The 22,582-nt window shown below is 41.6% G+C and overlaps 1 protein-coding gene across 1 annotated transcript in view; it reads left to right on the top strand.

Moving 5' to 3' along the window:
- The window catches only part of LOC103179701 (vacuolar protein sorting-associated protein 13B), a 481,880-nt gene that overhangs the window by 280,514 nt on the left and 178,784 nt on the right, over window positions 1–22,582 (top strand). The window contains 1 exon segment of the mRNA XM_007895087.2: window positions 14,439–14,642. Coding sequence (XP_007893278.2) covers window positions 14,439–14,642 — 204 coding nt within the window.

Raw genomic sequence — 22,582 nt, 5'->3', positions numbered from 1 at the left:
GTCTGCATGGCCAAGTCCTGCAATATTGGTTTGGGTGTAGAAAGCCCTTTAGCCCATTTGATCCCTCCATAATTTCCACCCTACTGTCCTCCATCACAGCGTCAAACTACGTTTCAAATAAAAGGCAATTTACTGCAGATGCTGGAAATCTGATATAAAAACAGAAGTCGCTGGGAACACTCAGCAGGTCAGGCAGCATCTATGGAGAGAGGGAAGTATGTTAACGTTTCAGGTCGATGACCTTTCTTCATCTGATGAAATGAGTTGAGTGTTCTGGCCTCAACCACCCTTCCTAACAACGTGTTTCAGTTGTTAATTACCCTCTGTTGAAAGAAAACTTTCGTGAAATTGCCTCCTGCAACTCTAAACCCTTGTTCCCATGTTCTATTGTCTTGGTTTTCCTGACTTTACAGTACTCCAAGCTGCTACTCTGCATAGAGAGTGCTGCATACAGGCAAGTGATTGATTATGGTGCATTCTAAAGTATTGTTCCGGGCTGACTTTTCCAATCCCATTTGAAATATTACACACCTCTACAAGGTCCCCTCTGCCCTTTACCAACTAGGCCATCAGGGAGAATAGTGTTCCTTTTTTAAAAAAAAGTGTAAAGTATTATGTGTGCAACATCCAAAACTATTTTATCAAATTTAGAATCGTTCCTCCAACCTCCTGACAAAGCAAAAAACTTGGCTGACCTCCAAGTTTGAAACTTGCTATCAAAAAAAAATTGTCGTAACTTATCCTCAGTTTTGAGCTGCCTGGTTTGGATACGTTTGAGTCTTCAAGATCCTTAAAATGTGCTGTTAAAGATGGTGAATTTAACATTTGAAACAAGCAAATTCTTACAAGGTTCGCATTAAGGGTTCATTGGATTCCTATTACAGTATTCTAAAAGATTTGGTAACTAGTTTTATTCTGAAAAAAAATAGTTCCATGTCTATTTTACTCTCAGCATGTCTAACAAAATCAATCGCTCTGACCAGGTTCACACTTTCTCCTCTGGAATAGAGCAGGGGAGATTGAGAAAGGATATGAAATGTCTACAGTTGTGAAGAGACATTTTTTTGAGTCAGCTGGGTGACTGACCCATACGTGGAGACCCATAGCGTGCTCGCCTCGCAAGCCAGAGGGTGTGATTCCCGGGCAGGGCAATACCTAAGGCAAGTTTCCTTACTCCACACTCCTCTGTTTACCTAGCAGTGAGTAGGAACCTGGTTGTTAGTCGATTGGCGGATCACTTTCCAGGGGTAGTAATCCATTTTTAAAAAAATTGGGTCATTCAATCAACAACTGTTTTTGAGACTGCTGTGCAATTGGCTGCTGGGTTTAAGGCTTGGGAACCCCAGAGTAAGTTTTGGGGTAACTGCTGGTGTTTTACCAGCTAAAATTGCATAGCTTACCATTGAATGTTTTCGCTTCTTGTTTAGCAAGAAACACCCTACCCGGCAACGGGAGCTGAGTGGGAATAATCCCTGCTCTCAGTGAGTCTTTCCCCTCAAGTTCTGAGTAACATGCCTTGGAGATGTGAGAAGGTAAACAGGGAAAAAATATTTCTTTCAGTTCTGAAATTGATCACATTTAGGTTGGAAGGAATTTCTTCACTCAGGATTGATTTGATCTGTGCTGAATAATTCTATGATTCTATGATTAAGGTTTTGAAAGCTTGACTTTCCTTCAGTAAAATGTCAAAGTAATTTTCACATTTGAAAGATTTTGCATCTGAAATTCCGCATCTTAGAATTTTATCATGTAAAATCCTGCAGATGTTGTGAATGGGAATAAACTGGAAACTGTTTTTGGTAAATGTATTTGCCATCAAACATCTATACATCAAAGGTGATGAGTTGAGTATTATTTACTGCAATCAGCAATAATAAGGAAAGAGCTTGCATTTTTAACTTACATGAATGCAGATGATATGAGTAGTAATAGTAATCCTTGCGTTTGATATAGCGCCTTATCATGTCGTCGAGATGTCCCGAAGGCTTCACAGGATTTTACTGCGAAGTGACTTTGTGTTGGCGAACACAGCAGCCAATTTGCACGGCAATGTCTCACAAGCAACCATGAAGTTAGTGACCAATTTGTTGACCAGAAACTCTTCTCTTCAGATAGTGCAATGGGATCTTTTATGTAAACAGGAAGACAGTTTAACATCTATAAAGTAACACAATTATCAAACATTAACATTCAAACTATGATGGACTTTTTGCAAGGGTAAGGTAAGAAGGAGTATAACCCATTCGGCTTTGCTGATCTGCATGGGTCTGCAGGTTTGCAAGATGGATGAAGTCCTCACTTGGCATCCTTATTAAGGCTGCCCACTAGAAATAGCCGTGTATGGGAACTCAAGGGCATTAAAAGCTTGATATTGTCTTCAGTGTCCTGTAGTCCTGTTGCTTAGTGGTTAGAGCACTCACCTCACAAGCGAGAGGTTCGTTTCCAGGGCAGTTGGGAAACGTTGGGAAAGTTTCCTTACTCCATATGCCTCTGTTTAGCAGTAAGATAGGAACATGATTGTTAGTCGATTGGCAGATTGCTTTTCTGGGGATAATAATCCCTTAAAAAAATAATAATAATTTGGTCACTCGATCCATGACTGCTATGTGCAATTGGCTGCCGTGTTTTGCCCACACAATAAAGCCAATTCAATTTACAATATATCCTGTGAAGTGCTTTGAGACGTCTAGAAGATGTAAGGCGCTATATTAAATGCAAGGATTATTACATATTTATTATTCAGTGCTTAAGCAGAATGTTTCTTAAGACATTCCAGAATATGTTGTAAATTGACTGCTGTGTTCTACCACTAACACTCAGTTGTTACATTTCCCAGTAAAAATTTCTGTGCTTTGTTACATTTCCCAGTAAAAATTTCTGTGCTTAATGTGATAAAACGCCATATGAATTACAAGGAGTATTATTGCATCAGTACATGTCACATTATTCAGGTCATTGCAGTCTGTCTGGGATGGTGGTCCAATACACCTCTGGTTACCAACAAGAGTGGATTCTACCGCCTTCTTGCTTTGAAGTCCCATAGAGTTACCATAGTTGTGGAGTCCCAAAGCACGGTGGTTAGTGCGTTTGCCTGGCAAGCGATGGGACCTGGGTACAATTCCTGGATGAGGCGAAACCTTAGACAAATTTCCTTATTCCACGCCTGTTAGTTGATGGTGAATTGCTTTGAGACTTCTCAATGACGTGATAAGGTGCCACATCAAATGCAAGGATTATTATTTAATATTATGAATATTGAGCTTGCATCTCCTGTACAGGACTCAGAACCCATTCTGACTGTTAACTCGTGACATAGAGCCCTGAATATTTAAATGTGTGGTGGAAAAAAACGGATTTCCTTTGCATTAGTTGGGTCACTTAATAAGGAATAATAGAATAGAATGATGGAAGAAACTGAATCGCAATCCTAATACTGTGCAGTTGTTTAATGTCTTCTGGATTATTTGGTGAGGGATGTGAGCTCTTATTGTATTTATTCCTCTCTAACTCTTAGCTGTTTGGACTGTTGTAATAATAATAATAATCCTTGCTTTTGATACAGAGCCCTATCACTTCATTGAGGCGTCTCTAAGCGCTTCACAGAATATATACTGCAAAGTGAATGCAGTGTACTTGAGTGCCTCTCTACTGGGTCCCCACTTTTTCCTTGCCTACATTCTCCCCCTTGGTGGCATCATCTGCAAACATGTTTATGGCACCCATATGCCTCATTACTACCGTTGATTTCAGCTGCACTGAGTTTCTCTCAGTCATCGTGTCCTGGTTGAGCCTTAACTTTCTTCATCTGAAGATGGAAACCACCATCCTCGGCTTCTGACAAGGCCTCATTTCCTGCTCCAACTTCCTCAACCTTCCTGGTCTCTTTTTCCAACTCACTATAGCAGTGAACACACCTTAGCGTTCAGTTTGACCCTCGGTTCTCTTTCGTTGCTCACATCCAGCTCTTGCCCAAAAATGCTTTTCTGTGTCTTTGCCACATTGCCCGCCTCCATCCCCATCTCTCGCGTGTTGAAACTCTCATTCAGGCCTTCATCTTTCGACTTGACTTTTTCAATGACCTCCTTGTCAGGCTCCCCAGCGCTGCAAGTCATCTAACACTCCTCTGCTTGCTTCCTTACATGGTTCTGAAACATTGCATGCCCATATCACCCCATCCTTGCTAGGCTCCACTGTCTCCCTTTACTCAAGCGGATTGACTTCAGGACCTTCACCATCACCTGTAAACATGTTCACACCTTCACTCCTCCCTACCTCTGATCTTTACTTCTGATGTTCTCCAGCCTCGCTCTTCTGTTCATCTTCTGGATGGATATTGAATGGGTGGTTTGAGTCCCAGTTTAGCAAACGTGGGCTTGGTGCTTATTCCTCACTCTCTCTGACCCACCATTAGCAGCCAAGCCTTCAGCCACAGCGCTCCAACCCTTTGGCACTGTCCCTGTAAAGCACTTTGAAATGTTGTTTACGCAAAGGGCACTATGCAGATGCAAGTGGTTGATGTTGTCTTCTCTTGTCTGGCCCTCAGGAGATCCTAATAATTCCCATTCCGTCTGTCTGACAAAAAGAAATCTAACTTTATGCGTCGTGGCCAAATTGTACAAACTCTTGAGAGAGTTTCCGTTTGAAGTTGAGCAAATACTGATAACTATGATCAGACGCATCTTTAATATTATTGGAAAAAACTGTAATTAAAAAAATACAGTCATAAAATTACAGAAGCAAAAATATGAAGAGTGGCTCCACAGATACGCATCGGATTTTACAGACCAGCTCCCTAAGGATACTTTCTTTTCTTTGAAACTCCCTTTCAAAGTTGCTTGATCTGATAAAAATCAAAACAGTGTTGGAAATACGAGCATATTTACCCTCCTTTCCAAAGGGGAGGTGAGTTGAGAGGAGCATTGCAATCTAAGAGCAGATTTAAAAATAATTCAAGGAGCCATTATAATTGCTGCAAAGGCTAAGGGATGCAATTGTTACTTTGGTTTAGATAATGGCTTTTGCAAACCATTGGTAATGTTGTTATGAAATCAAAAAATAGGAGTGGAAAAAATAAATAATGGAAAAGATAGTGGTAGCTAAAGGACTTGTCGTCGAAAGGAGTGTCAAAGGAAAAGCTTTGCTTGTGAAATGTTTTTTGTATCTCTTTCACAACTCCAGTTCTGGAGCCTAGTTGATAATCAATTGCTGGTTCTTTGGCCAAGCCATGAAGACCACACATTCAATGCAATCCAAAGCCAGTCTGTTCACAACCCCAAAGTATGGGGTGCTTTGCAACTTGTGTGATTGTCTTTTTTTAAAAAGACATGCAAAGAATAACTAACTGGGTGAATATTGAATGGGTGGTTCGAGTCCACAGCAAACTAACAACTAGTCCTAAAACAAGACTTGTTAATTTATTGGAAGCTGGTTGAAGACTTGTGAAGACGCTACAGTACGCCTACAGTGTTTCTTAGTTTAAATGAAGCCTAAGGTGGTCCACCAACATAAAAGGTTTGTTCAAATAGATTCCAACATTTGATAAGGCAAAGTAGTTTGTACTAATTCAGAACATAATTTTTTGAGGGGAGTAATTGTTAAAACGATCTGGTCACGAGCAATTAAATAATTGAATGGATACTGGAACATAAATGGTTACCCAGCGTTAAGCCAGATGATTTAATGCGTCATCATTACCCCTTTGATAAGGTTGCATTTAGTACATAAAAAGCCACACAGGATGAAGCACAGTGGTTGTCTTCTCGTCTTTCTTTGCGAGCAGTAAAATTTTAAGTGCGTGTCTGTTGATCTGAAGCGAGTATATGTTTCCAAAGCTAGGAGGACTTTAACTGATGTTACGGTTAATGCTCTCAGCTTCTTAAAATGTTTTTACTGGGAGTGGTTGAAGCAAGATGCATTGACTGAGTTTTTCCGCTGTTTTGTTTGCAGCATAATTTTAAGCATTAAACTGAAGATATATGATCCTTTTTTTTGGTGGGAAGTACAAGTTACAATAATACACTGGGGAGTTGAGTTTAGCTATGAATGTTTTCAAATGATACATTACAGACACACTTTATTTTTGGGCTGATTGATCAGGTTTCCCTGTGCAAAGACGCATAACTAGCCTAGTTATATGGGTCAGTGATATATAATATTAGTAATAATCCTTGCATTTGATATAGCGTTTTTCACTATATCACGTCTTCTAGATGTCTCAAAGCGCTTCACAGAATATACCATAGAGTGAATCTGTATAATTTGTGGGCAAAACACGGCAGCCAACTGCGCACAGCAGTGTTCCACAAACAGTCGTGGATTGAGTGACCAAATTATTACTGTTTTTTTTAAGGATCATTATCCCTGGAAAAGCGATCGGTCAGTCGACTAACAACCGGTTCCTACTTACTGCTAGGTAAACAGAGGCGTGTGGAGTAAGGAAACTAGCCCAACGTTTCATTCTGCTGGGAATCGAACCCAGGTCCTCTCACTTATGAGGCGAGTGCTCAACAAAAGTGTTGTTTCTGAAAGATTGGAATATTAAGTAAACATGGTGTGGTGTGTTCCTTCAGGGAGAGAGTGCACATTCCATTCCGATAACAAGAAAAAAATGTGATCACTAAATCCATGAATGTTTGCGTGAGACTGATGTGCGTAATTGACTGCTGCGTTTCTGCCACAAAATGCACAGTAAATTCGCTTTGCAGTATATTCTGTGAAGCGCTTTGAAATGTCGCACTATATCAAATACAAAGATTATTATGTAAATATCTCTGAAATTTTCATGTAAGGAACTCTGTTTTGGATTCTGTTAGGCATGGTGATGGGCTTATGAATGTTTCAGGCAATAAAATTGGATTTTCAAAACTTTGGGCAAATGTACAACAAGTACATTAACCTTGATGCTGCGGATAGATTGAAGAAAGAACATGTGCTTTTCGGGACAACTTATCCATTCTTGCCTCAGTCCATTGCCACCATGACCTCTTGTAAAAAACAATCACACAAAACCACGTTTGGCAAACTTGTGGCTGATTGCAAAATCACAAAAATATACAGTTGCTCAATCATTTGATCACTTTGTTGTAAAGTTACCTCTTCAGGACTGGGTCATAGCTATTTTGTTCGAAATTGAATAACACGCCTGTGTTGTGACCAGTTAGTATCAGCCTGGCTCAGTTGACAACACTCTCACCTCGGAGTCAGAAGCTTCAAGGCCCCATGTCGGGACTTTGAATTAACATTAGCGAGCCTGATACTCATGTGCAGTGCCTGGGGTGGGGGCGCGGGGGTGTCGCATTGTTGGAGGTACCATCTTTTGGATGAGATGTTAAATCTAGGCCCCATTTGCATATTCAGACGGACATTAAAAGAAGCCATGCCACTACTCGAAAAGAAAAGGCGGTTTCTCCTGGTGTCCTGGCTAATGATGCCCCAGATAAATTGCTCATCCACTTCATAGCTGATTATGTAACACTGCTTTGTGCAACAAAATACTAAGTCACTACACTTTAGAATAAATCACTTGAGACGTCCTTCTGCCGTGGAAGACGCTGTATCAGATGCAAGGATTATTTTTATGCTTTGAGAGTTGTAAACATCGAGCTTGGGAATAGATTCTGGAGGGGGAGGGTTTGGGTTGATGGCCTATTTAGAAGTCATCCTAATGTATAATTTTGCTGTCTTTAGGAGCTGATTATGTAAGATTGATTTGATACAAAGCACTTGACATCTGGTTTTGAACTTTTAACTGTTGGGAGAACTAGATGGCGCATTGGGTTACAAATGGGTTCAGCAATTGGGCTTCGTTTCAAAATCAGCTCAAATTGATGGAATCAAAGTCATCTTTCTGTCAACAGTAAGTGTCCTAAGTGAAATAAAATTGGCCAGCTTCAACCTATTTCCTAGAAGTGGGTCCAAAGCACAAAACTGTTCTGCCAACAATTCCGCAGTAAATTAGCAAGCAGCTTGAGAGGGGGCATAAGGATAACTGACGCAGGAAATGGAAAAAGTTCACGCTGATGACTGGATCCAATGACTTTTGGTCAGTGAGATATGAAGCAAGGCTATTCTCACTGGAAGAAAGATTATGCTGACGCGGTCCAAAATCAGAATAGAGGAGTCACAGAAATATGTCACTGAGCTGAAGGGTTCATGAATTATGCTTAAAGAGATCGTTTAATTGCATTTAGAATTGTTGACTCATACATTGGGCTGCCATTGAGCACTGAACATTGTGACTTGGTCAAGCATGGAAAACGTCACACTGTTTAGTTTCAAGATCACATCAAGATACTGCATACTGGACCTTTAGGATTCTGGAGACTATTATCATATTGGCTGGAGAAATGGATTTAAAAAATTTATCAACTTCAACTAATGGTTCACAGATCGCAAGATTGTTTGGCTCATCTATCTGAGACACCCACCCAGGTTAAACGACGAGTTAGGAGGAATGGGGTGGTGGCGGGGGGGCGTTGGGGAAGGATGTGCAGATTGCAGGTGCAGTCAAGGTGGGATTTGATGTATGGTTCCGGGGAAAGGTTTAGGGGCAGAGTTCTTGGTATTATGGATCACTCATTTCACTTCGTTTCATATGGTGAACATTCAAACTACTTATAAAGACGTCCAACATTGTCGGCCAGCTTTGTAATAAACATTGACAAGTTCTTTATATTTCAAAGAATAGTGCTCAGAAGTGTTTGAGGCATTACATTTGTTAAAAATTATCATTAAATGATGTAAGCCGATTACATAGAATTACGTAGACTGTACAGCATGGAAGCAGGCCATTTGGCCCGACTCGTGCGTACTCGTGTTTGAGCTCCACATGGGCCGCCCCCACTCTTAATCTTTTCTCTTATACCTCTCTGTTCCCTTCTCCCTCAAGCGTGCATCAAGGTTCCTTTTAAATACATTGATGCTTTCTGTTTCAACTACTGTGTTCAGGAGTGAGTTCCACATTCAAACTGCCCTCTGCATAATAAAGTTTCCCCCTGAAAGTTTCCCTTGAAGAGGTTCCACTGGCTCTCACATTGATGACCCCTCATTTTAAACTGACCAGCAAGTGGAAACAGCCTGATGTCCACCTTATCGAATTCTTTCATTATTTTGAACACCTCAATCGGGTCACCTCAACGTTGTTTCTTCTCCATAGAGAAGAGCTTTAATCTGTCCAATCTTTATTCATAGCTGTATCCACTCATCCCTGGTAACATCTTAGTAAATCTACACTACATCTCTCAATTGTTGCAATATCCTTCCTGAAGTATGGCGACCAGAACTGTGCACAGTACTTCTCTGAAATGTGATAATAATTTAGTCAGCGCCTCTTTCTTTCAAGTGGATTGAATATGAATTTTCTTTGTAATTGCCAAGAATTCTTTTGCCAGTTATAATTTGAGGTATTTACGTTGAGAATGCAACTAATTTTGTGGAACATGTAAGAACAGAAATTGTGTTATTTTACTTTTTTTGTAATAAAATAAAAGCCCTTGCATTTGGTATGGCGCCTTATCAAATTGTTGAGATGCCTTGAAGTGCTGCAGAGAAATTACTGTAAAGTGTAGTGACTGTGTACTTGTTGGTGAATAGGAAAGTAAAATCAATGGCCAAATTTTATCTGGCAGATTGTTGGCGAGGACACTGACACAATCTTTTCAGATCGTGCTGTGGGATCTTTAACATCCACAAGCAGACGAGACCTCGGTTAATTGTCACCTCCGAAGGGCGGCATCTCTGATAATGCAGACCTGACAATGGGAATGTTTTGGTACTTTGTGTTTCTAATGCATGTAGTTTTTTTTTTGCGCGGTAAACATCCTGTTCCTTTCAGCAGTTCCTTCACTAAACTGTAAACACGACCAACACAAATAGCCGAGCACCGCTGTAACCAGTCAGTAGTCATTAATTGTTAATTTGACTACATCGCTTGGAAGAAGTTACTGGACCTTTGCGCACGAGAACTTTGGGAAAAAAATAGTTGTCAACGTGTCATTTTTTTCACTAACCATGAAACGTTTTTAACTGAACAGCTTGAGCTTAAAATAATATGGAAATGTGCATTTCAGTAACACCTTCTGAAGAGTTCCTGATTTTTTTAAAAAAAAATTCAAGCTGGTTCTGACATTCTGACAGCAGAGTAGAGTCGGAGCTGTGTTTCGGAGCTGGATTGACAGCGTTGGCACTTTGCATCTGTGTAACCCACATGAGAGGGAAACTTCACGGTCTTCACATCCCTGGAGGCTGAACATTCTCAAAAGCACCAGATTTGAATTTTATTTTTAAACCCAAATATTTGGTATGGCACGCAGCTGTGGAGGCTTCCAAAGCGACCCTTTTATCCTGTGTGATTCAGGGTTCCTTTTTCTTAACTTGAACTTCCAGTTAAAACTCCGTAACCACCATTTCATTCAAGTCCACATTGTGAGCTGTTGCTGTGTCGGAGCACAGTGGTCTTCTGAGCATATTTTGCGGAGGCTGGTGAATTTTTAGAATCTGTTACATTTACCTTCAGCAGAAGAAATAAGTAGGACTGTTGTGGCAGGAGAGTAAGGAACTGGGATCAGTTCGCTCACATGGATGTGATCTACTTTTCCCGATTCTAAACTTTTATTAAGTTTGCAGGGCTCCTGTAACAGCAACAACAACAACTTGCATTTATATAGCACCATTCATGTGGGGCAGTGTCTCAAAGCGCTGAACAGTAGTGGAGTTTAACGTTGAGCTGACGGGAAGGAGGAGGTAACCCAAATAATAATAATAATAATAATCCTTGCATTGGATATAGACCTTATCACGTCTTTGAGAAGTCCCAAAGCGCTTCACAGAATATACTGTAAAGTGGATTGATAGTATATTTTCTGGACGAAAACATAAGAACAAAATGGCCATTTTAATGTGTGTAAAAAAATAATGGAATGCTGAACACTATTGCTTCGTCCACAAGGAGTGCTGGAACATTCATTGCAATAAAAACTGGTGACTCCTGCTATTAAATATTTAACCTATGTTTCTGCACTGGTTGCCTTATTACAGTTTTTAAACACAGTCATTCCAGTTTAGCTACTGGACACAGTCCCCACATCAGTTATTTTTTGTTGCAGTGTGTTTATGCAGCCCTTTTCATGTTATGTTCACATCCTGAAGCAAAGAACAAAACAAATTTTTGGGATTAGAGAGGAGTCATTGAGTCATTCTTTGATTCAGTATTGTACGTACAGATGTTTCAAGTTACAGAGTTGTTTCCCCATTTTATGACACTGTCTGTGAGTAATGCTTCATCAAACGGTTTGTGATATGATGAAATCTGGTCAAAAGAGTCCAGTTTTGGCTATGGAAGGATTCCACCCAAATACCAATGTGGCAGAGAACCATATTTTCTTACCAAGTTCCCAATTTCTTGTGAACTAAGTAATGGTATTGCTGTGCTTCTCGTGTGCAAACCTGAAGTGCATTGTTGTTGATTTTCGCCCGCAAAAAAACACACCGTCACTTCACTTTCACTTCTAGCCTGTGAAGTGCTTTGAGACTTCCTCAAAGCCTTCTTTTTGGGACGTCCTCCTGATGTGAAAGACGCTATACAAATGTAATTTGTTGTTCTTGTTGAGATGTCCTCCTGACGTGAAATGTGCTACACCAGTGTAAGGATTAATCTTATTGTTGTTATTTTGATTTTCATTATTTTCTTCCCTTTAAGACTGTCACTATCACAAATCATAAAGAGCGTTAGAAAACCAGGGACAACAAAAGCCCATTCAATCTATCAATCCTGCTGCATGCAGGATCTCCCCTTCTTCACTTTGGCCACTGACCCCGGGGGAAAGTTCTGCATTGAGACTCCAAGAGACCCCAAAGTCGATCAACTAAAATTGCTGTCATATTCTTCCACCCCGATAACTCCACACCTTCAATCTGAAGCCATTCCCATCATTGACGATTCCCCTGCTCCCCCACACAAAGCATCGGGCTCATTGATGTATTCCTTTGTTGGAATCTACCCTTAGATAATCTACCAGGCATTTGATACCTACCTGATCACATCATTGCAATGGATTAAAGCCCTTCACAGAACTTACTGTAAATTGGTGCGACTGTGCATGTTCTGTGGGCAAACATGGCATCCAGTTTGGCGCAAAGCAGTGTCCCATAAATAGCCATGGAGTGAGTGACCGATATCCCTATAGACAATGGTTTGCACTTACATAGCACCTTTCTCATAGGAGAAGCACTAGCAAAGAAGGAATGGGATTCTGAGATAGGGATAGTTGGTCGAAGAGTAGTGAGCACTGGCTTTTTAGATAGATTTTAGATGAGAATGAGGAAGGGAACTATGTGGAAGAGTTTCAGAAGAGTGGGGGTGAAATGGCTGAAATTGATGGTGGAGGATAGCGAGTGGGGAACATGAAGCAGACTGGAGTTGTTGTATTACCTGATATATCGTGTAATACAGTGCTCGAGTATTCGGTTATTTTAGAAGTTAATTGATGTGGCTTTCACTGCATTTGTTGGAGTCTGTTCTCTGCTCAAAACAAGAGGGACTGTTTGAAACCATGAATCACATCTACGGGCCTCCTCCAGCCCTCTTGCTCCGGGGTAGGCTTACCAGAGGAGTATATCAATTAGTGCAATGTAGATGAAAGAATATTTTGTATGGGTGTTTTCCTTCTAGTGCTGTTGTACCTCACTCATGTTTTGTTTCAATGATAGTTGCCATCTAGTGGTGTGGTTGAGGACTAATCCATTTAGGCTAACTGATGGGGCAAAGCCATTTAATCCTAAAACTATATCGCCTTTCATGTCACGAAGATGTCTCAAAGCACTCAGTAGGATTCAGTGTAAAGCATACATTTATTTTGTAGGCGAACACAGGAGCCAATTTGCACATAGGAAAGCCCCACGAACAGCTATAGAGTGAGTGACCAATTTTATGGGGGATTGCTGGCCAGATCACTGGAAGAAACTACTTTCTCTTTTCCAGTAGTGCCATGGGATTTTTAACGTCCACCTAAACAGGCAGACAAGACCTTAATTTATTGTTTCATCCTTGTACTCAAATCCATTTGTTTCTCCCTGGAAGGCAGAAACTTGCTTGTAGACTCCATTAAATAACAATCTTGTAAAGAAATATTTGTCAAATAATTTATCGCAATTTCAGACTGGAACCATACGGATTTATTGCACAGAAGGAAGCCATTCTGCCCATTGTGGAGTCCTGTAGCTCAGTGGCTAAAGCACTCGCTTTGCAAGCGAGAGACTTGGGTTCGATTCCTGGCAGGGTGAAACCTCGGGCAAGTTTCCTTACTCCACACGCCTGATAATAATCCCTCAAGAAAAAAAACAATAATAAATTGGTCATTTCAATCCACGACTGTTTGTGGGACACTGCTGTGCACAATTGGCTGCCGCATTTCACCCACAAATATACAGTCAATTCACTTTGCAGTATGTTCTGTGAAGCGCTTTGAGACGTCTAGAAGACGTGAAAAGCGCTATATCAAATGCAAGGATTATTATTATTATTATTGACGGCAGTTGAAGAGAAATTTGCCACATTCAAGGTGGGGAGGGACACTGAGCAACAACAACAACAAGTGAGAGACCTGGGTTTGAATCCCGACCTGGGCAAAATGTTGGACAGCAATCTGCACCTGAGCTGACAGTTGGAATCAGAAGAGGTGGACCCTGATTTCGACCCCTGATTTCCAGAACTCCCTTCCTCTACTACTCTGTCTCGCTCCCTCTCTTTCTGTCTTTAAATTCCTCCTCAAATCACACCTCTTCAAATATGTGTACGAACATACGTGTAAGCAGGTGCTTTGCTTGGCTTTGCACGTTCAACTGTGGTCCTCTCTGCCTGTTTCGATGGGTGTTAAAGATCCCATGGTGCTATGTGGAGTCCTGTAGCTCAGTGGTTAGATCACTCGCTTTGCAAGTGAGAGGCCTGAGCAGGGCGAAACTTTGCGCAAGTTTCCTTACTCCACACGCCTAATAATCCCTCCAAAAAAACAAAACAATAATAAATTGGTCATTTTCAATCCACGACTGTTTGTGGGACACTGCTGTGCGCAATTGGCTGCCGCGTTCGCCCACAAATATACAGTCAATTCACTTTACAGTATATTCTGTGAAGCGCTTTGGGATGTTTAGAAGACTTGAAAAGCGCTATATCAAATGCAAGGATTATTATTATTTGGTGTCCTGGCCAACAATCCTCGACACACACACACAAATAAATTTGGTCATTCACTTTATGGCTGTTTATGGGACGTCGCTGCATGCAAATTGTCTGCCTCATTCGCCTATACAATACGTATTTATTACACTTTACAGCATATCATGTGAAGCACTTTGAGGTGTCCTCCAGATGTGAAAGGTCCCATGTTAAATGTAGGGATTCTTTTTATTTGCTTGTTTTTATATTTTCTCTCTCTCCTTATTAGGTTCAGCTGTTGTATGAGCTGGCACACAGCATGAACAATGCCTGGGATAAAATACAGAAGAAAGGCATATTGCGTCAGGCATCCGTGTATCCTGAGCCAGTGGTGGGACCCTTGCCGGGGTCACCGGTGAGGAGCAGTGTCAGCACAGCACCCCCGGATGCCAGCACCTGTAGCCCTTCGGCAGATATTGGCACCACCACAGAGGTAAATCTTAACTTCCATCAATGAGAACCGTATTGGTTTTTCGTTAGCAATTACAATATGTGTATCAGGCAGCCTGGCTCAATTGGTAGCACTCTCGCCTCTGAGTCAGAGGTTTGTGGGTTTAAGCCACGTGTTGGAACTTGGACCTCTCACAGTCTAAGCTGACACATTTAGATGCAGTGCTGCGGAGGGTGCTGTATTGTTGGAGGTGCCGTCCTTTGGATGAGACGATAAACCAACATCCTGCCTGCTTGTTAAGGTGGACGTTAAAAATTGCTTCCACTTGAAAAGGCAAGGGAGGTTTTCTTCTCTTGCCCGCAAAACACACAGCCACTTTACAGTGTATCCTGTGAAGCAATTTGGGAAGTCCTTCTTATGAAAGCTTGTTTACTGTTGGCGGTAGGGACAGCACAGGCTGTGCAAAGTGAACAACTAGGGCGGCAGGATTGAAGGAGTTCCCAGAGGTAAGATAGGGTGAGATCGTAGACAAAGTTGGTCAGTGGACAGGCAGATGCTTGGTAAAATTGGACGTTATTTACTTAAATTGGGGATAGCTGAAATATTCCCAAATTCATGGCCAGAAAAAGTATGATTGAGATTGAACTAAAGTACATCCAAGATTGATTGCATAAGCCTCCACAAACGGTATCCAATCATTGAACGGGAAGAAGTTCACTGCACTAGACTTTTTACCATTCTCTACCTTAGGTGTTTTGCCCCCTCCCTCACTCTTTCAAGTTCTTTGTCAAGACCTTCCTCTTCGACTGCGCCTTCGGTCATCTTTCCTCTCCCCACCCCCCCCCCCCTCGGCTCCCACCGCCCTCAACTCCCAACCCCAGCTCGGGTGCCATGTCAGGACCATCCAGCATCATCATAATAATAATAATAATAATAATAATAATAATAATAATAATAATAATAATGGGACATCCTCCCAACTTGGCCTTAACCAAGATCTGGTAACTTGAAATTTTCAAGACTGAGGTGGATAGGTTTCTGTTAGGTAAGGGTATCGAGGGATATGGAGCAAAGATGAGTCAATGGAGTCGAGGTACAGATCACCCATGATCTAATAGAATGGCTGAACAGGCTTGAGTGGCTGAATGGCCTACTCCTGTCCCTATGTCCCTAACTCATTTGAGCCACTTGGGAAATGAACCTACAACCTTCTGGTCTGTTTGGTCCAGCGGCCATGGAGCAGCCTGTTTCCTCATTTACTTGAAGTTGTTTTTTTTGTAAAAAAAATACTTTGCAAGGAATCAATCTGTTTTTGATTGGCAGAATGCTGAACTCTTGGGTCAGCCAGCGTTTGTAAGTTTACATTGGACAAGTGTTTAGAGACCGTGTTTTGTATCTGATCACAAATGAGGGCTAAACATTCGTCGCTAATATAAATCTTTGGATGGTGTTAAAAGTTATGATGTGAGCTGTAAATTATGTTTGCCCCATTCTCGGATTCTCAGAACCCTGATGTGCTCTGAGTCACGGAGCTCTGGCAAGCTCAGCTATCCTTGTGGTCTGAGAACAGTTTCATCGTAAATTAAAATGAACAGAACAAAGAAATCGTTCCAATAAATTATTTTTTTATTTGGGAAAAAGAGAGAGGGAGAGAGGGGACAGTCCGTGTTTACAGATTCTTTGGATTATTATACACTGTACTTAGTGCCGCTGTGGATAATAATTTTCAAGCTGACATCTTTAAGGGGGAGTGTTGCACTTCTCACATGGCAGGGACTAAACCCCATTTAGCTTTCTGAATTATGATGAAAATGGCAATGCAGTGATCGGAGTCGTGGCACATAGGAGTGTTTAATCATTTATACCACCCCTGAGTTCTGCTGGTTTAGAAATATTGTGTGGTGCAAAGCTGTGACAGCCCACTCCATCTGTTTACTCAACTGGAAGAAGAAGTAGGACTGTTTGGTCCACGGGGAAGTCTAGTGATTGAGCAGGAATGCAAGCGCTGTTTTCTTAAGGGAACGCATGAAGATTACCGAATAACTGATCATCGCCCTCATCTCCAGGCAATGCACGACATTTGGGCCGGGCGTGTCCGTGCCTCCCCACGACTGAAAAATACGAAGGGAAAATAAACTTGTCATCTTGTTCAATCCGTCTAATATTGCAGAGTCGATGACATACTTCAGCTTTGTGTATCGTTTGGCACGCCGAGGTCTGGGAAAATAGTTGTAAGGTCCTGCAACACACTTGACCTTTTCGTGCAGTTTGGAGAGCCAGGGTAGGGGGGAAAACAAGCGGTGCGTTTACACAGAGACGGGTCTCGAGCTTTGGATATCGTTCACTGGACGCGAAGGCTCATTTTGAGTAATATTGAGCTGCCAAGAGTTGAGAATTGTCATGCAGGAGATTAATGGGGCTGGAATCCTTGGTTCCTATTAGATTGTTGGAGAAGAATGAGGGAAGCTCTCCTGAGATGCGGGAAGCTTGGCAAGCTCTGAGATTGAGGGCTCGAGGCTGACGGCTGACCTGAATTGCAATGCTCCATTGTGAGCGCTGTGAGCTAACGAAAGATCTATTCATTACAGATTGTTAACATGCACATGCAAGTGATTGCTAGCTTTACACCCGTGTAGGTTCTCTACTCAAATCCACGCGGGCAAATTGAGGTCGACCTGCTCACTCATTGATAAGGCTGACGCTCGCTCCAGTGCAGCCCTGGAGACATGCAACAGATTCCCAGAGGTGATGCCCTTCAGATGAGATGTTAAAACAGAGGTCCCTGGAGGACATTAAAGATCCCACGGCACTAATCGAAAAGAGAAGGGAGTTTCTCCTGGTGTCCAGTCAACAATCGCCCAAATAAAATTGGTCACTCACTTCATGGCTGTGTATGGGACATTGTGCAAATTGGCTGCTGTGTTCGCCTGCAAAACACCCAGTATATCCTGGGAAGCACTTTGGGACATCCTCCCAACATGAAAGGTGCTATACCAAATGTAGGGATTCTTATTATTAGTAATGATGCTGTTGAGCAACTTCGTAGGCAAATTTCCAGTGTTCAGTTTATATTTGTGCATGTCCAACACACACTCAAACACTATTTAAAAGGTTGGACATTACCCTGGCTCCTGAATTCCTACTTGCACCCCTCATTGCATTTTTTAAAAATAATTATTTTTGTAGCTGAAATCTGTAGTATAATATAATAATAATCCTTGCATTTGACATAACGCCTTATCACATTGTTGAGACTCTCAAAGCGCTTCACAGCACATACTGTAGAGTGTAGTGACTGTGTATTTTGTGGGTGAAATGCATAAAAGCTCTCTAACCACAAATATACTGTCAATTCACTTTACAGTCTATTCTGTGAAGCGCTTTGAGACGTCGAGAAGACGTGAAAAGCGCTATATCAAATGCAAGGATTATTAAAACTGTAATTGCGGATGGCAAGTGTCAAGGTCCAAGCTCTTCTTATTGAGAGTTGGCTGTTAGGTATAGTCTTTCATAGTCTTGCTGTGGAATTCCAGCACTTTCTGATTCTCATTAGTGCAAAGGAGCATCAAGCTATGTTCATAATTGGGTGACGGTTATGGAGTTCTTTAAAAACTGATGTACGTGGCCTTTTATGCAGATTCTCAACGAATATTTGCTGTGTAACTAAAAATACCGCGGTATATTTTTAACTAGGCACTTTATGTTCTAGCAATTTAAAATAAAAGGATATCAATTTAAAGAGAATCTCAAATTGGTCCCTTTGGTTACTGACTCACTGACCAGTTGAAATAATCTATTTTCTTGTCTTTTATTCCATCGATGTTTGTGGGACATTGGAGTACGCAAATTAGCTGCTGCGTTCACCTGCAAAACGACACAGTCGTTACACTTTTGCAATGAATCCTATGAAGCACTTTGAGACGTCTTCCTGACATGAAAGACGCTGTTATCGTGAAATGCAATGATTATTATTATTTTTTATTTAGCACTTGGCTTCTGACATAACACCAACTTTAAACGAAGAGGAAACCCAACCACATACCACAAGAGATGATGATGATGATCCTCACATTTGGTGTAAAAAGTCTTTCATGTTAGGAGGACATCCAGAAGTCAGATATATTTAAAGTTCAGTGACTGTGTGTTTTGTGGGCCAGCGTGTTGGAATAGTGTTGGAAGCATATTGTATCCAGTCATAATTATAGAATCGCAGAAACAGACCATTTGGAGTGTCAAGTCTGTGCTGGTGTTATTCTCCATGTGAGCCATCCACAAATCGATCTCGTTCCCTTTTAAAGCAATTGATGGCCCTCAGCTTCAGTGGCTTCTGGCAGAGAAAACCACATTCCAGCCACTCGCTGCATAAAATCTTATCTTTTAACTCTTTTTGTGATTGTCTTAAATTTGATAATTGAAAATTTGAAATTACCTATAACTGTCATAACTCCTTCATAATCTGGAAAACCTCTGTCGTGTCAGCCCTTAACCTTCACAGCTTTTGTCTCTATTCAAAAAAATGAAAATCGCTCAGTTGTGGAGTTTCCAATCAAGGGTTGTTTTAATGTGCTCTCCTACTGGGAGCCCCATGGTATTCCGTGTATACAATTACTGAGTTATTTTACTGATTTTCATTTCAAAGTGTTTGGGAAAAAGAAACAGAGAAATGGGAACCTTAAAAACATACAACCAGCAGGAGGCCATTCAAACTATTTTTGCATGCCGGTATTTGCTCCTGCAAGAATAATAATCCTTGCTTTTGACATATCGCCTTTCACATCGGGAGGATGCCCCGAAGCAGGAACTGGGGGAATTGTTGACCCCGACACTGGGAGAAACTCCCTTTGATAGTACCACGGTGTCTTTAACAGATCCCTCCGTTCCTCCATTGAGAATGCCACAACCCAGAAATTGCCCTTCAGAAGATCTCAAGATTAGCTTGGATGAAGAAGGCCTTCAGCCCATCCGATCCCATCCTTCCAAAACACCAATTCGACTGTTCTCCAATCACAGCCTCAAGTTCTGCTCCTATCCTTACTCCCAAAATGAGCCACTGCACATTTTTCTATGCTGAACTCCATTTCCCACAGATCTACCCACTCCACTAACCTGTCAATATCTGTCAATTGCTTCTTGCAATTAACAATGTGTGCCAGTCTGGCCCAGTTGGTAGCACTCTTGCCTTTGACTCAGAAGATTGTGGGTTGAAGTCTCAGGTTGGGACTTTGAAATAACATCATCTAGGCTGACACTCCAAATCCGTGCAGGGCATTGTATTGTAAAAGGTGGTATCTTGAGATGAGCTGCTAAACTAAGGTCTTGTCCGCTTGTTCAGGTGGACGTTAATGATCCTATGACTTATTTGAAAAGACAAGGGAGTTTCTCTTGATGTCCTGACCAACAGTCATGTGTCAGCCTGGCTCAGTGGTAGCACTCTCACCTCTGAGTAGAAGGTTGTGGATTCAAGGCCCAAGTTGGGGCTTGGAATCATGTTGTTTAAGCTGACAGCCCAGTGAAGTACTGGGGGGAGTGTTGCATTGTAGGAGGTACCGTCGTGAGACTTTAAACTGAGGTTCCGTCTACCTGTTCAGGTGGATGTTCAAGATCCCATGGTACTATGGGAAAAGAGAAGGGAGTTTTTCCTGTTGTACTGGCCAACAATCCCCCCAGATAAAATTGTTCACATCACGCCATGGCTGTTTGTGGGACCCTGCTGTGCGCAAACTAACTGCCGCGTTTCACCTACAAAATTCTCAGTCAATTCACTTGACAGTATATCCTGTGAAGCACTTTTAAGATGCCTTGACGACGTGATAAACTGCTGTATCAAATGTAAGGATTGTTGTTTACAAACCCTCTAATTAAAATTGGTCATTCACTTCATGGCTATTTGTGGGACATTGTTGTGTACAATTTGGCTGGCAAAAATAAAAATAAATTACGTTGCGTGACATATCAAAGTGCAACCCCATATCAAATGCAAAGATTATTAATTATTATAAAGCTTATTTCCTTTAGTTGGGGTGCAGGTGTCAAGGGGGTTTGGTCTCAGCATTGCTGGCAGGAGAATTATGGGAGAGATTGGACGAAATGTCTTCACTCAGAGGGTTGTTGGCAGATGGAATAAGCATCTGAGCAGTAAAGGCAGTAAGGGATATGTAGAAAGAGCTGGAAAATGGGATTAATGAACAAAAGGAAACCTAAAAATGCAAGTTGAGTATAATCATCCATTCCCTCCCCCCCAGCCATGCTGAACATTTCATGCCTAGTTCCCAGGAATAAAATCTGTGCTTGCGCAGCGCAACAGTGAGACACATTATACAGTATGTTACAGGTGCAACATAGGGTTTGATCCAGGGAGAATTTGAGGCAGAGGAAGAAGGAAAAAGAGCAAAAGTCAAGGAAAGAAAAAAGTAAAACGATTGCACATTGCATTTGATCTAACACCTTATCAATGTCGCAATACCTTCACAAGATTTACTGTGGAGAGCTCATGCTCCGGTGTAACAGTTGGATCAATAATAATTGTAGAGAGGTAGGCTGCAAGTTCAGACCTGTGATTTCCCCATTTCAGGGTGTCATTTAGTTATATTGGGGAGACTCCAAGCAGAAGCAGTCATTTTACCCACAGGGGGGGATATTGTAACAACAACAAGATTCCATTTATTGAGCGCCTTTCACGTCGGGAGGACGTCCCAAGGAGCTGAAAAGGCTAACAGCCTTGACCATAGAAAGTCTAGCATAGTGGAGTTCTGTAGCTAGCTTAGTGGTTAAGCTACAGAACTCCACTATGCAAGCGAGAGGACCTGGGTTTGATTCCCAGTCAGGGGAAACATTGGGCAACTTTCCTTACTCTACGCGCCTCTGTTCACCTCGCAGTAAGTAGGAACCTGGTTGTTAGTCGATCGGCGGATCGCTTTTCCGGAGATGATAATCCCTTCAAAATAAGAATTTTAAAAAAATAATAATAATTTGGTCACTCAATCCACGGCTGTTTGTGGGACACTGCTGTGCGCAGTTGGCTGCTGCGTTTTGCCCACAAAATATACAGTCAATGCACTTTAAAGTATATTCTGGGAAGCGCTTTGAGAAGTCTCGAAGATGTGATAAGGCGCTGTATCAAATTCAAGGATTATTATCATTATAGAAGGAGGCCCTTCGATCCTATGTTGGACCCAGTCCACGTACCGGAGCAACTACTGTATCCTGCTTTTTTCCCTGTATGTTAACACACTCCTAGCTACTGTTTATCTCGATTTAATATATTCAAGCAATTTATCTCCTTAGCCCTCCCACCACCCCCCCCCACCCCCACACCCCACCCCTCCTCTCCACACACCAGAAAACATTGAGAACATTGTATCCCATGCAGCAGCAGTACTCTTATGTAACTGGGCCAGGATAAAGTTGAAAAACCATTCTTAACACCATGGGACTTGTGAAAATATTGGCAGGAAAAAGAAATGTCTATTTCCCAGACCATTAATGCACCAGTGTGACATTTCTGTTTCCCCTATCGGGCGTTATTAAGATCCCTCTTAAGTGAGGTTGTCTAATTACTGCCAATTTGTAGCCTTTTTTTTAAATCTGCACGTACACCCGTCAGAAGCCGGGTCATGACTCCGCAAGTTCATTTCCCTACAGACTTTACAGACAGCAGAAAGAAAATAGTTGGCATTGCCTTTGCTCTGGACTAGATTCCAACCCATTTTCTCGAGCTCAACAACAGTGTTCTGACTCATTATATCACAAACCCCGATCACCTTGTTTATCTTTTTAACTCTTGGCTCTCTGAGTTTTACTTTTCTTTGCAGCTCTCAAAATATTCACGAGCATGATGTCATTTTAACATCTGCACAAATAATTTGCTGCGAATTTGTATTCTGGCTAACGTGAAGTGGATTCGGATAAATTTATGGACCCAAAATATCGAGGAACTTGGTGATGTAGTGGGTTAGAACACGGCCCTTTCACCTTTGGGACTC

The sequence above is a fragment of the Callorhinchus milii genome, unplaced genomic scaffold, assembly GCF_018977255.1.
Source record: "Callorhinchus milii isolate IMCB2004 unplaced genomic scaffold, IMCB_Cmil_1.0 Scaffold2, whole genome shotgun sequence".
Lineage (NCBI taxonomy): Eukaryota > Metazoa > Chordata > Chondrichthyes > Chimaeriformes > Callorhinchidae > Callorhinchus > Callorhinchus milii.
This window is presented reverse-complemented; position numbering and strand designations above follow the sequence as displayed.